General features: G+C 46.3%; 1 protein-coding gene across 1 annotated transcript in view; it reads left to right on the forward strand.

Moving 5' to 3' along the window:
• The first annotated feature begins 8,653 nt into the window (after positions 1–8,653).
• The window catches only part of MGAT5 (alpha-1,6-mannosylglycoprotein 6-beta-N-acetylglucosaminyltransferase), a 60,756-nt gene continuing 54,434 nt past the window's right edge, over positions 8,654–14,975 (forward strand). Inside the window, exon 1 of the mRNA XM_075319677.1 lies at positions 8,654–8,858. Within this exon, the coding sequence (XP_075175792.1) occupies positions 8,654–8,858 (205 nt within the window). The remainder of the gene's footprint in view (positions 8,859–14,975) is intronic.

Below are 14,975 nucleotides of genomic sequence, written 5' to 3' on the forward strand. Positions count from 1 at the left end.
GCCCGCTCATCACTAGTTACGAGTACTGAGCACCTGAGCATGGTAGTGCCCGCTCATCACTAGTTACGAGTACTGAGCACCTGAGCATGGTAGTGCCCACTCATCACTAGTTACGAGTACTGAGCACCTGAGCATGGTAGTGCCCGCTCATCACTAATTACGAGCATTGTAGGCGACCACATATCTTAATTCCTTCAGCTGTGTTCAAAATGAAAGGGTTTGGTTTATATTTTGTTCTTGTATGTGTGTAAGTACAGTATATCACAAAATTGAGTACACCCCCTTGTGTAAATATTTTTATATCTCTTCATGGGAGAACACTGAAGTTTTGACACTTTACAGTTACAGGTGTGGGTTGGGGGGGGGGGGGGTCCGCCTGTCAGTGCTCAGACCATACACCTACACGCTCCAGAGGTTACAGGGTTGGGGGGGTCCGTCTGTCAGTGCTCAGACCATATGCAAAACGCTGCAGAGCTAAGAGGGTGGGGGGTCCGCCTGTCAGTGCTCAGACCATACACTGCAGAGGTTACCAGGATGGGGGTGGGTCTGCCTGTCACTGCACAAGACCATACGCCACACACTGCATCACATTGCTCTGCATGGCTGTTGTCCCAGAAGGAAGACTCTTCTAAGGATGATGCAAAAGAAAGCCTGCAAACAGTTTGAAGGCAAGCAGACTAAGGACATGGATTACTGGAGCCATCCTGTGGTCTGATGACACTAAGATAAATTTATTTGGTTCATATGGTGTCACTGTGTGTGTTGGCTCCAAGTGAGGAGGACAAAGACAAGTGTCTTGCCTACAGTCAGGCATGGTGGTGGAGGGTTATGGTTTGGGGCTGCATGAGTGCTGTTGGCTGTGGAGTCTACAGGTCATTGAGGGAACCATGAACGCCAACATGTCCTGTGACATATTGAAGCAGAGCATGGTTCCCCCCCCTTTATAGTCCAACATAATGACCCCAAACACCTCACACTTTGGGCATAATTTAGGCCTTTTTCACTTAGGCCCGTTTCACTCATCCGGCATGTCGCCGGATCTGGCACACTCCAGTACAGTGTATTACTGTACAATGGCATCGCTGCAACCTCCGGTCACGTGCTGTCATATGACCGGAGCGTGCCGCGATGCCATTGTACTGTATTAACACTGGAGTGTGCCAGATCCGGCGACATGCCGGATGAGTGAAACGGCCCTTAGGGGTGTACTCACTTTTGTTGCCAGCGGTTTTGGCATTAATGACTGTGAGTTATTTACACTGTTACACAAGCTGCGCACTGACACTGCACATTGTATCACAGGGGCAGATCTGCAGTGTTGTCCCAGGAAAAGATACAATTAAATATTTACAGCAAATGTGAGGGGTGTACTAACTTGTGATATACTGTATGTACACATTATATAACTTTTTTTTTTCTTGTTTATACCCGGGGCGTGCACCTGTATGGACATTGATATTATCTTTTGGGCACATGGGACAGGCGCTGCTCAGCCTTTAGTTTTTGTTTCCCCTCCTTCTCCTCCTCCTCCTCCTCCACCAGCAGAAGTAATTTTTACCTCTCTGCTGTTGAAGCCGGTTATTTCCGTCCAGAGCAGGTGGGGCAGGTATGTGGCCGCTCGTCGGCTGGGCAGGTATGTGGCCGCTCGTCGGCTGGGCAGGTATGTGGCCGCTCGTCGGCTGGGCAGGTATGTGGCCGCTCGTCGGCTGGGCAGGTATGTGGCCGCTCGTCGGCTGGGCAGGTATGTGGCCGCTCGTCGGCTGGGCAGGTATGTGGCCGCTCGTCGGCTGGGCAGGTATGTGGCCGCTCGTCGGCTGGGCAGGTATGTGGCCGCTCGTCGGCTGGGCAGGTATGTGGCCGCTCGTCGGCTGGGCAGGTATGTGGCCGCTCGTCGGCTGGGCAGGTATGTGGCCGCTCGTCGGCTGGGCAGGTATGTGGCCGCTCGTCGGCTGGGCAGGTATGTGGCCGCTCGTCGGCTGGGCAGGTATGTGGCCGCTCGTCGGCTGGGCAGGTATGTGGCCGCTCGTCGGCTGGGCAGGTATGTGGCCGCTCGTCGGCTGGGCAGGTATGTGGCCGCTCGTCGGCTGGGCAGGTATGTGGCCGCTCGTCGGCTGGGCAGGTATGTGGCCGCTCGTCGGCTGGGCAGGTATGTGGCCGCTCGTCGGCTGCGCACGTGGGGCAGGTATGTGGCCGCTCGTCGGCTGCGCACGTGGGGCAGGTATGTGGCCGCTCGTCGGCTGCGCACGTGGGGCAGGTATGTGGCCGCTCGTCGGCTGCGCACGTGGGGCAGGTATGTGGCCGCTCGTCGGCTGCGCACGTGGGGCAGGTATGTGGCCGCTCGTCGGCTGCGCACGTGGGGCAGGTATGTGGCCGCTCGTCGGCTGCGCACGTGGGGCAGGTATGTGGCCGCTCGTCGGCTGCGCAGGTGGGGCAGGTATGTGGCCGCTCGTCGGCTGCACACGTGGGGCAGGTATGTGGCCGCTCGTCAGTGGGGCAGCTTTTTTTTTTTTTCTTCCATTCAATGGCTAGAAATAAAAACCCCAAATCTAAACTGACTGCGCACGCTGCATTTTTTTCTTCAGCAAAAAGCACCCTCTGCAGAAAAACACATCAAAACGTGTGCGTTTTTGCGGCGTTTTCACTGCGTTTCAGTGCGTTTTTGCATTATATTCCATGAATAAACGCAAAAAACGACATGCTGTTTTTTTTGTTTTTTTTTTCTCTGCACCCGAAATTGCAGGAGGCAAAAAAGAAGCAACGTGCGCACAACCTTTCTGAATTCTCAGACTTTGCTGGGGAAGGTAATGCATGTAGTTTAGGGCAACAAACTGCACCCAAAATGCATCAAAAACTGCACTGTGCGCACAGGGCCTAAGACTTGACACGCTGCTGCTTCTTTCTGCACCAAAAACTGTAAGGAAAAATGAAGCGTTGTGCGCACAGCACTTCAGAATTCTCTGACTTTGCTGGGATAAGGAGAGACCTGCAGATTTGGGCAATAAACTGCACCGTGTGCACAGATCCTCACTAGAAAACTGCTGAAATAGCTTAATTTTTTGTGAATTATCTACTTATGGCTGTGCGCGCAGCGGATTTGTTTCTCCAGCGGAAAACGCACCAAAAACGCATGCTGTGTGACCACGATTGGTTTTGTCCCTGAGGTTTTTTAACATTGTCAATGGCAAAACGCAGAAGATGTCACATGCTACTTCTATTTCCTGCATAAATTCTGCAGTAAAACCTGTAAAGGGGAAAAAAAAGATGCAACGTGCGCACAGCATTTTGGATTTCTCCTAGATTTTGCTAGGGAAGGACGGCATGAAGCTTATGAGCAAAAACTGCACCAATTCTGCACCCAAAACCGCAGTGTGCGCACAGGGCACAGAGGAGGGTGACTCTTGCGTGTATATCTCTAGAGGAGACGCATGGTTCCAGATTGCGGTCTGTTCTCCGGATGATCGGAGCCAGGTGATGGCTGTAATCTGCCGCAGGAGCACCGCTGGCATGTAGCCTGTGAATTCTGGGGGTATGTTTTTGGCCGGGTGAGAAATGTGGTGTTTGTTTATTTTTGCATTTATGCATTTTTTTTTTCTAAGTTCTGAGATTGATAATAAGATGCAAATATATGCGCGGGGATGGGGACGACTTTTACCATCGCAGTTTGCAGCAGGAAGCCGGTGGTTGTCAGGTCCTGGAAATGCAATGTATTTGTGTGCATCGTTATCACCCTGCGGTTACTGAGGTGTACGAGACGCGTCTGCACCCAAATGCCAGCGATGGACCGTAAATATTATTCTGTGCATCTGCTCTAAACCTCAATCCTTAGATCTGCTCATATTTTTTTTTTTTCTGTACTTTATTGTATCTTTTATCTCCCACAAGCACTTTTGCACTTGACTGCTTATTAAATTTTCCAGCCGTTCTTGAGATGTTGACACCTTTCATTTGTTTACTGCTCGTTGCCTAGGAGACCGACCACCGCTGCTGTCTAATTTATAAGCGCAGTGCAGAAGCTGGCCAGGATTAGGTGGTAACAGTGCACTCGTGATCCCGGCCAGCTACAAAGCAATGGAAAACAGCTTGTAAGCACTGCACATGTTCTATTATCTAGCTGCGGTGGTCGGTCTCCAAAGCAACAACCTGTAAACAAAATAAAAGTTAATATCTTAAGATTGGCTGCAAATTTTAACAAGCAGTAAATTGCAAAAGTGTTTGTATTCCCCAGCACTAGCCATTTATGTGAATAAGGTAGAGCTGCAGTACCGCACACAACCTGAGGACAGGAGTGGCGCTGTGTCTGGAAGTAGTAATGGGTTTCCTATAGGGGAGCTCTGGTGATTCAGGGGGGTTTGCATTGTAGTAATTTGGAGTTTTGCACAACCAGAGGGGATGATCCCGGATGTCCCAGAACAGGTCACATTACTATCTGTAATTAAAGGACAGCTCCACCTAAAACTTTAAAACAGTCGCCAAGTACCGGGGAGGTGAGGCTTTGTGTTCTCAATTACATTTTAAAATTAATCCCCAGCTTTGAAAATCTGTTACATTGACAATATGAAGTCCAGAATTTTTTTTATTTTTTTTTGGGTGGCGGAGCAGCACTGGTGTTTTATTTATTGAGCTCCGAGTTTAATAGTTTTGTTGGCAACAATGTAGCATCATTTGTATTTGTCTTAAGTTACATCTCTGCTCTTTGGATGGTTAGGAGTCCAGTGAGCGGTCCTATTAACAGTCTATCAATCACTGCTGAGGACCGCCCACTGGACTCCTCTAATTTTTCAATTTTGTTTTTCTTTTCTTTGCATAAAATTTATCAGTTTGCTCATCACTTAGGCGGCTTTCACACTACATTTTTTTAACATGCGTCATGAACGTTTTTTTAACGCAAAAACGGATCCAGTGCAAATGCGTTTTCATGTCAATGTATTTGCAATGGACTTGCGTCAACATGCGTTCACCTGCGTTTGCGTGCGTTATAGTGAGGATCCAGCAACTTGCAGTTTTTTAACTTTTTTCAAAAACACTACTTGTAGCGTTTTTGAGCTGCGTCCAAATACAGCAAATTGCTGGATCCTGACTAAACAGCATGCAAACGCAGGTGAACGCTGGTGTGCTGATAGACAGGATCCTGCTTGCTCTACTGAGCATGCCCAGAAACCAGCCTCGCGTGATCAGTCTCCCTCTTTGCCCCTCCCTCTTTGCCCCTCCCTCTTTGCCCCTCCCTCTTTGCCCCTCCCTCTTTGCCCCTCCCTCTTTGCCCCTCCCTCTTTGCCCCTCCCTCTTTGCCCCTCCCTCTTTGCCCCTCCCTCTTTGCCCCTCCCTCTTTGCCCCTCCCTCTTTGCCCCTCCCTCTTTGCCCCTCCCGCTCGTAACCAAGGTAAATATCGGGTATCCAAGCAAGTTACCCGATGTTTACCTTGGTTCCGAGCCTCCGCAGCTGTCAGATGTCGGCTCCCAGTCTTTCACGTTCAGTTCCCCTCACTCCCGATCACATGACTCTAATGCCCGCCCATAAATTTAAAGTGACAGGATCCTGCAAAATAACACATGCGTTTTTCTTTGCAAAAACAGGATCCGATTTTGCAGCAAAAAAACGTTCATGAGGCATGTTAAAAAGACGTAGTGTGAAAGCCGCCTTAGTCTATTAGGCTGCTGCTGACTGATTTATGCCAACAGGACTCTGACCACACACAGGTAGAGATGCAAGTATTTGTTACAACAACCCCGTCTGGAGACTTGAGAAGTAGTCTTTAAAGGGAACCTATCAGATCCAACATGCTATGGGTCCGAATAATAAATGCCCAGGGGACTAGTCCCAGGCCTCATTATCATACGATAAAAGATCTTTAGAAATACTTTTTATACAGGTCTCTTTATGCTAGTGTATACAGGGACAGTTAGGGTGGGATTTGCAATATATACCCAGAACTGTGCGTGGTCCTGGCTGCATATTGCACCTGACAGGTTCCCTTTTAGGCTAGGTTCGCACACTGCGTCTTTTTGACGGTGCGTTTTTGTGCGTTTTTGGCCGCTAAAAACGCACCTGCGTCGAAAAAAACGCATCAAAAAACGCATGCGATTTGGTGCGTTTTTGGCTGCGTTTTGCTGCGTTTTTGATCTCTGCGTTTTCCTGCATTTTTCCAATGCATTGCATGGGGGAAAACGCAGAAAAACGCAGGAAAGAACTGACATGTCCATTTTTTTTTTTTTTAACTCAAAAATGCAGGTAAAAAAAGCAGATGTGTGCGGACAGCAAAAATGAAAACTCATAGACTTTGCTGGGGAAGCAAAGCCCTGCAGTTTTGAGGCCAAAAACGCACCCGAAAAACGCGCAAAAACGCCGCGAAAAACGCACTGTGCGCACATAGCCTTAAAGAAGCTGGAAAAACTCTGCAGATGCCGACAATAGAGAGAAACAAAGCAAACTGCTCCCTGGCTTTGACTTTCCGGTTGTTGGGATTCGTGCGGAGGGATCAGTCTTTTTCCCAGTTTTCAGCTGGTTTATTAATCAGATTTCTTTTTCTTGTAGCTGAAAGTTGGAGTTTTTTATGCTTGGCTAAATATTTTATATTTTTTTGCTTTGTTTTGAGTCTTTTGGACTTTGGGATAAATGTTTCTCTATAGATTTAGTAGGACTGTTCACATTCAGGTGGAGGGACAACAGTCACTTTGCCAGTTTCTGGCTGGCTTAGGCTGCTTTCACACGTCCGGTTTGAGCCGTGCGGCTCAATCCGGCTGTGAAACCTATGCAACAGATGCATCGAAAACACCGCATCCTTTGCATAAGTTTTTACATGCGGCCCGTCCGTTTTCTTCCGGTTGCGGGATGCTACTGAGCATGCGCAGTGGAAGAAACCGCATGCGGCTGCCGTATGCGTTTTTTCCGCATCGCGCCGCATCCGGCGTCCATAGGCATGCATTGAAAAATGCGCCGCAACAGCCGGATGCAGCGCGATGCATTTTTTTTGCTGGACAAAAAAACGTTAGAAGATTTGTTGCCTCCGGCCGCCGCTTTAATTTTGCCGCATCCGGAAAAAAACGGATGCAACGCAAAGCCATCAGGCACAATCCGGTAACAATGCAAATCTATGAGGATAAAACGGATGCGGTACCGTTTCCGTTTTACCCGGTTTTTTCCGGATTGTGCCTGATGGAAAAAAACCTGATGTGTGAAAGTAGCCTTAGTAATCAGATTTTCCTTGTAGCTGATTGTGTACGTTTTTATGCTTCTCCTCTAGGTTTTTTTAGTTGTGTTTTTGATTCTTTTGGATGTTTGGATAAGTTTTCTATAGAATTAGAATAACTGTTCAAATTCAGGTGGAGGGACCGTCACTTTCCCTGATTCTGGCTAGTTTAGTAATCAGATTTTTCTTGTAGTTGAATGTTAGCGATTTTTCTCTTATGGTTTTGGGTTTTTTTTTTTTCCTTTTTAGATGTTTTTTTCTACAGATTTTCTAGAACTGTTCACATTCAGGCAGATGGACCAGTCCCTTTTCCAGCTAGTCTAGTAATTAGATTTTCCTTGTAGCTGATTGTTGAAGTTTTTATGCTTATCCTCTAGGTTTTTTTTATATTTTATTCTTTTGGATGTTTGGATACGTTTTCTATAGATTTAGAAGAACTATTCAAAATCAGTTGGTGGGACCAATCATTTTCCCAGTTTTTGGCTAATTAGTAATTAAATTTTTCTTGTAGCTTATTATTGGAATTCTGAGGCTTAGTCTCTAGTTTGTGTGGTCTTTTTTTTTTGTATTTGATTCTTTTGGATATATTTTTTTTTTTCCTATAGATTTAGAAGAACTGTTCAGGCGGAAGGACCAGTCACTTTCCCAGTTTACCAATTTCTGTCTGGTTTAGTAATCAGATTTTTCATGCTTATTCTCTAGTTGAATGTTTTTGATTCTCTTGGTGGTTTGAATAAATATTTTTCTATATATTTATATTTAAAAGCACTGTTCACATTCAGGCAGCAGGACCAGTCACTTTCCCAGTTTCCACTTGGTTTAGTAATCAGATTTTTTTTTTTTTTTTTAATGGCGTTTTGTTTTTTCTTACTCTAGTTTTGTTTGTATTTTTTTAGTTTTGTTTTTTTTTCATGATTCTTAAATGTTTTTCTATAGATTTAAAAGATCTATTCAAATTCAGATGGAGGGACCAGTCACTTTCCCAGTTTCCACCTGGTTTTTAGGATTCTGGCTAGCTAAATCAGATGTATTTTTTATTTATTTTTTTTAATAGCTTATTGTTGGACTTTTTTTTTTTTATTTGCTTATTCTCTACTTTGTTTTTTATAGTTGTAAGTTTTTGATACTTTTGGATACATTTTTAGATTTTCTAGAACTGTTCAAATGCAAAAAAAAAATAGAATGTACTGCGCGTTCTCATTCCATCGCTTGTCTCGGTGCAGCTGTATACTCCTTCTAGGCGAGTTTACGGACTCTATGGCGGCTCATGGATTACAGCCCGCAGGGACTTGTGCCGTCCTGCAGGGACTTTCCATTTTGCATGGATTTGCATCTGAGCGTGCTCATCGAGTCCTGATGAACGCTGCGCTAACTTAAAAGGACACAGTTTCTTTCTTTAGCCGGTTGTAATTTGTCACATCCTTTATTACATTATTGGCAGAAGGAGGAAGCCGCCTACTATTAGGAAATATGTCGCCATCGCTCGAGTCATACACTGCAGGTTGTAAATCTCTCTGGATTTTGACACTCGAAAGTTCTCTCCGTGAGGAATTAAATTCACGTAGAAAGCCAAAGGCGATACACGGCGCGACTCTGAGCATTACAAGACTCGTCCTATCGGGAGAAAGCGCTGCTGAGGGCATAGCGGGAAGCGAGCGCTGCTGTCACCCTCCAGGTGAGAGACGGAGAAAACGCGCACAGCCTTTTGTGCCGAGCTCCTTTTTACTTACATCCTCCGCTCTTTTTCTAGTAGAGAGTCTCTTGTGGCTTCCGGTTTAACCCTTTCAGGTGCCATTTTACACGGCAGCCAATGCGTCCATGTGGGGCGGAATAATCCGCAGCATATCGCCATGTTGAATGCGCTGGCAGCTGCAGTAAAATCCTCATGCAACATTTGCACATTTTGCTGCCGCTGCTTTGCAACAAACTAAGCAAAGACTTAACTGTCCGGAAAATCCACTTTTTTTTTGCATTGGATTTATTCTCCCAAAATGTTTTCTGCGTTTTCCAGTCGCAGCATCTTGGGCGTGGACATTTCTGCTGCAGACATTGCAAATCTGCACCTTTACGGCAAATGTATTTACTTCCTTGGATATCATGTACTGTATTTTCCGGATTGTAAGACGCTTTTTTTACCCCCAGTTTTGGGGGAAGAATGGGGGTGCATTTTACAATCTGGATATGGGTTACCGGGGCGGCGGTCGTGGCGCAGGGTCATAGGAGGCAGGGTCACAGGACGGGCTCAGGAGGTATCGCGGCAGGCACCATTGATCTGCCGGCGGGCTGTGCAGCTGACACTGCAGTGGAGCAACTCAGGAGGGTCACAAGACTGGGTGTCTCAGTTGTGGGTGCCATTGATCTGACTGCGGGTTCCATTGAACCTCCCGCGGTTGACGCCTTGGACTTCACGAAAATGGCCAGAGCCCTTCCTGCGCACTCTCCGATTTAGTGACTATTTTGTTAAAGTCCACCTCAACTGCGGCGGTTCAATGGAGCCTGCAGTCAGATCAATGGCACCCTGCCCCTGTGACCCCCCCCTGCCCCTGTGACCCACCCACCCTCCCCTGCCCTTGTGACACCACCCACCCCCCCTGCCCCTGTCCGCTGGCAGATCAATGGCTTTTGCCACCACTACACCCCTGAGCCTGCAGTGTCACCCGACCCTCCTGAGCTGCAACAATCCCTCCTCTGAGCCTGCAGAATTGCCCAGCCTCCTGGGACCTTCCTGAGCCGCTCCCCCCTGGTGACCTATTAGAAGATGCACTAGGATTATAAGACGGACACTCATTTTAACATTAACATTTTTTCCTATTTGTCGCCTCTAAACTTGGGGCGAGTCTTATAAAAAGACAAATATGGTATTTTTTTTTTATCGCCCCCCCCCCCCGTGGAGTTTCGGCAGCAGAAATTTTCACCTGCAAATCTGCAACGAAAGACAATGCTGATCCTGCAATCCACTGTGGATTTCCCAGGATCACCCCCCCCCCCCAAAAAAAAAATCCCATCATATCCTCCATGTGTGGACAGAAGACTGTTAAATTGGAAACCTTCCTTATCGTTGCAAAAAATCCTCATGGAAATGCTGTGGATTTGTAAGCAGAAAATCCGCAGCGGATTACGACACCTCTCATCCGCCGGCTGCGGTTTTTTTTCGGCAGGGGAACTGACCTACTGTGCAAATTTCGGAATCCTTTTTAATTCTATTTTTCGATTGATGCCAATGATTTTTACTGATCCCTCGTTAATTTTTTGTATGCTGTATTTTCCACGGTAAAGGGGAAAAAAAAACCTTAAGGGTATGTTCACTAAGTCCATCTTTGCTAACCACAAGGATGCAGCGTTTTTGGCCACAACAACCGCACCCGCGGCAAAAACTCAAACGCATGCGTTTTTGCCGTGTTTTTTACTGCATTTTGCCCAATTTATTTTTTTAAGTCAAATCCATTGACTGTAAGGCTATGTGCCCACGCTGCGGAAAATGCGGGGATTTTGCCGCGGATTTTCCAAAAATCTGCAGCACAGCTACTCCCCAGCCATTTCTATGGCATTTGGGAAATGCTGTGCCCACGCTGCGGATTTTTCCACAGCGGAAATAGTGTGGATTTTCGTGCGGAAAAATCTGCAGCATGTCAATTATTGTTGCGGATTTTCGTGCGGATTTTGCCTATTCAATTGAATTAAAAAAAAAAATCGCAAAATCCGCAAAAAAATCCGCATCAAATCCGCACTAAATCCGCACCTATGAAAAGGTGCGGATTCCGGGGGAAAGCTGCGGATTTTGATGCAGAAAAATCCGCAGATACAGAGTCCCGTGGGCACATAGCCTAAGGCTCAGAAATGCTGGAAAAACGCAGAAAGAATTGCCATGCTGCATCTTCAAAAACACAGCCAAGACGCAGCAAAAAAAGATGCCCCGTGTGGACAGCAACATAGAAATCTCCTAGACCCTGCTAGGGGAAGGAAATGCATGCATTCAGGTGCATCTTTGTGACCTCAACAATGCAGCATAAGATTCCCTGTGTGAACATAGCCTTATATATAATGTGTAAAAGAAATGTAGGAAAACAATGGCAAATACAGGGTGTTAGGGTCTTTCTATTATAAAGTATTGCTTCTAGCCCCACCCCTGAGGACCCAGTTTCACAGCGCTCCTATATAAAAAATGATTACTGGGAATAAATGGGCAGATTTTAGTAGCATTTTGTGGTATTAAGGAGAGAGTTTTATTGGGGGGCTCTTCCACTACAGCAATATTTGCCACTACAATAATAATTTCTGGTACGGATGTAATGATGGTGGTTGAAATATCATCGCTTCTGGTTCCAGTGGATTGGGGAGGTGCTATTGGTCTCTGTGCAGCCGTCTGGCCCGCCCTCCGCCGCCGTCTGGCCCGCCCTCCGCCGCCGTCTGGCCCGCCCTCCGCCGCCGTCTGGCCCGCCCTCCGCCGCCGTCTGGCCCGCCCTCCGCCGCCGTCTGGCCCGCCCTCCGCCGCCGTCTGGCCCGCTCTCCGCCGCCGTCTGGCCCGCCCTCCGCTCTTGTCCACCTGTTTTTCATATCTATTGTATTTTGCACACACGTGACATTTCTAGTTGCAGGAAACCTATTTTTGGTTTGTTTTACACTGTTACATTTTTAGACTTTTTCAGAAGACGACAATGAAAGCAAACTTGTTTATCCTGATGAAAGTAGCCAGGGGTCAATTTACAGATCTGGTACTTGCATTTCTAAGCTTGATGCTACAATGCGTGTGAACCATCTTGACAATGACCCTCATGACGTCACGCAGGGTTTATATGCCGCCTTCCTTTGTGTTGGAGCTGCAGTTACCTTTCTACTGTCCCGGACGTCTGGATATCGGATCACCGTTCCCTCCTGGTTACGGTATTTGGGCTGATAATTCTTTTCCATCTTGATGTTTTTTGATAAGCTGCAGTATATTATGTCCACTTTCCCCGGCCCGAGCGCTGCGGAGGAACGGGACCCCTCTTGTAACTTTGGACCTGGACTAGTTCCTGCAGGTTCCTCTGGTGATTTTGGGGCTTTTGCCCGGGTCTCTCTGCACTTTGCATCTTTCTTTGAACTGTTCTGGTAGATAAGTTATTGCCCAATGATGTCCCATGATTTTGGTCCGGTGACTCAGCGATCCCACCGCTTATTTGTAATCGTTCAGAACCCGCAAAGGAAGCGAAAATAGGCCCTCTGCCGAGAAAAAGGGTCAACTGTTTTTGAGTCATCTGGGCCGACAAGTTAGTTCTCTAATTCAATTTATTTTAAGAACTTGGATTTTGGTGTTTTTTATTTTATTTTTTTTTTTATGCGTTTTTAATTAGAACACGAGTTGTTGCAATAGGGTTTTTTTCTTGCCACCTTTCTGCTGCAAAAACTCATCTAAACCTGAAGGCAATAAAACCTTATTTGTCAATTCTCTTGCACTTTTTTTTTGTGTATGAGTAATTGACATGACAATTTTTTTTTTTTTTTTTTTTTCTAATTCCTTGCAAGCAGATTTGAATATAGAGATGGGGGGGGCATATATCGGGAGGCGGGGGGGGGGGAATATATATTCATTCCCTTTAGCATTTTCTCCAGCTTTTCTCTTGTCCTGAATGTTATCAAGGGGCATATCTCTATATCTCCCCCCCCACCTTCACACTTTCTTTTTAGCTCTTGGTTGACTGCGGGCGGCTGCTTGGGGCTTTCAGTGCTGACTATATAGGGACTCATGGTTACATGAAAAATTTATTTTCAGAAAGAATAACTGCACAGTGATTGCAAGTATTTCCCCCGAGAGGGGGTGAGGGGACCCCTTTATATAGAACCTGTCTTATGGGAATGTATTGGCTGCTGCTGAAAGTAATTGCAAACTGTGTCTCGTGCACCGATGGCGCAATGTTACCAAAGTTGTGCAACCGGCATTTGACATCCATGTATCTGACCGAGATAACAATCTGTAAAGTTCCCCTGTTCTGCTTTTTTGTTTTATTTGTGTGTGTGTGTATGTGTGTGTGTATATGTGTGTGTATATGTGTGTGTATATGTGTGTGTATATGTGTGTGTATATGTGTGTGTATATGTGTGTGTATATGTGTGTGTATATGTGTGTATATGTGTGTGTATATGTGTGTGTATATGTGTGTGTATATGTGTGTGTATATGTGTGTGTATATGTGTGTGTATATGTGTGTGTATATGTGTGTGTATATGTGTGTGTATATGTGTGTGTATATGTGTGTGTATATGTGTGTGTATATGTGTGTGTATATGTGTGTGTATATGTGTGTGTATATGTGTGTGTATATGTGTGTGTATATGTGTGTGTATATGTGTGTGTGTATGTGTGTGTGTATGTGTGTATGTGTGTGTGTATGTGTGTGTATGTGTGTATGTGTGTGTGTATGTGTATGTGTATGTGTATGTGTATGTGTATGTGTGTGTGTAGATATATATCTCTTAAAGCAATACACCCCCTCTATTCTTGCTGCTGTTCATGGGGGTTTGATATGATTTGTAGCGTATATTATAAAAGTATGTAATATTAAAATATAAGCTGCATTAAAAAGAAAATTTGCACCCAACCCAGTGTTCATGATGTCCTGGAGGGCAAGTGTCAGTTATTATATAAGTCGCCTGTCTCCAATGTCAATGATTGTAGATCGCCCTTATTTAACCGCTTAAATACCGCAGTCAATCACTGATGGTGGCATTTCAGTTGTCCATTCAGGCCTGCTATCGCCCGTTCACCGTTGCGATATCCTGGCAGGCTACCGATGTGATGCCATGACAGTCGGGCGTCGGCTGAACAACTTCATAGGAGACGGAGACTTGCAATGTATACAACAGACGATAATAATCTTTATTTCTATAGCACCAACATATTCTGCAGCACTTTACAATTCAGAGGTTCAAATACAAACAAGTAACAGTTATAGAAAATAGAATAATTAGAGCAAAAAAGACAACCCTGCTCGTGAGAGCTTAGTCTACAATGGGGTGTGGGGGGGGGGGGGGCCAGTGTGGAGGGCTTCAAGGTAAGTCTATGTGCCCACGTTGCGTTCTCTCCCTGCAGAAATTTCTGCAGCGATTTGAACAGCACATGTGCTTTTCAAATCGCTGCAGAAACAGTCCGTAATGAAAAGCCGATTTCATGTGCGCTGGATGCAGCCTCTCCCATAGACAGAGCGGGGGCTGCATGTAGAGCGCATGAAAGAAGTGACATGTTGCTTTTTAGAACGCAGCGCTTCGGCAGAAGCCGAAGCGCTGTTTTCTAATGCGCCACATGGGCATGGATTAGGCACAATCTTCATAGATTGTGCTGGGGACGCAGGACGCATGCAGTTACGCTGCGGTGCAGATCGCAGCGTAACTGCATGAAAATACGCTACATGGGCACATAGCCTAAAGGTGCACTGCTCATTTCCAATGACAATCCAGTCATCTCAGAGAAATGGGGGGTAGATAAAGGCTGCCTTAACCAGTCAGCCAATCTTTGAGATGCTTTCAGGTGCGGTGGAGTCTGAGTAAGGCCAGTTTCACACATCCTTCTTTTTGCCGGTTTGGCGGATCCGGCACGCTCCCGTACAGTGAATACAGTACAATGACAGCGCAACAAGCGCCGGTCACATGCTGTCATGTGACCGGCGCATGTGACCCGGAAGGTACAGCGCTGTCATTGTACTGTATTCACTGTACGGGAGCGCGCCAGATCCGCCAAAAATGCAAAAAGGATGTGTGAAACTGGCCTAAGTTGTGATTCGTCCTATCTTCATGGGGTAGAGCGTTCTAGAAGATTGCT

The sequence above is a fragment of the Anomaloglossus baeobatrachus genome, chromosome 7, assembly GCF_048569485.1.
Source record: "Anomaloglossus baeobatrachus isolate aAnoBae1 chromosome 7, aAnoBae1.hap1, whole genome shotgun sequence".
Classification (NCBI taxonomy): domain Eukaryota; kingdom Metazoa; phylum Chordata; class Amphibia; order Anura; family Aromobatidae; genus Anomaloglossus; species Anomaloglossus baeobatrachus.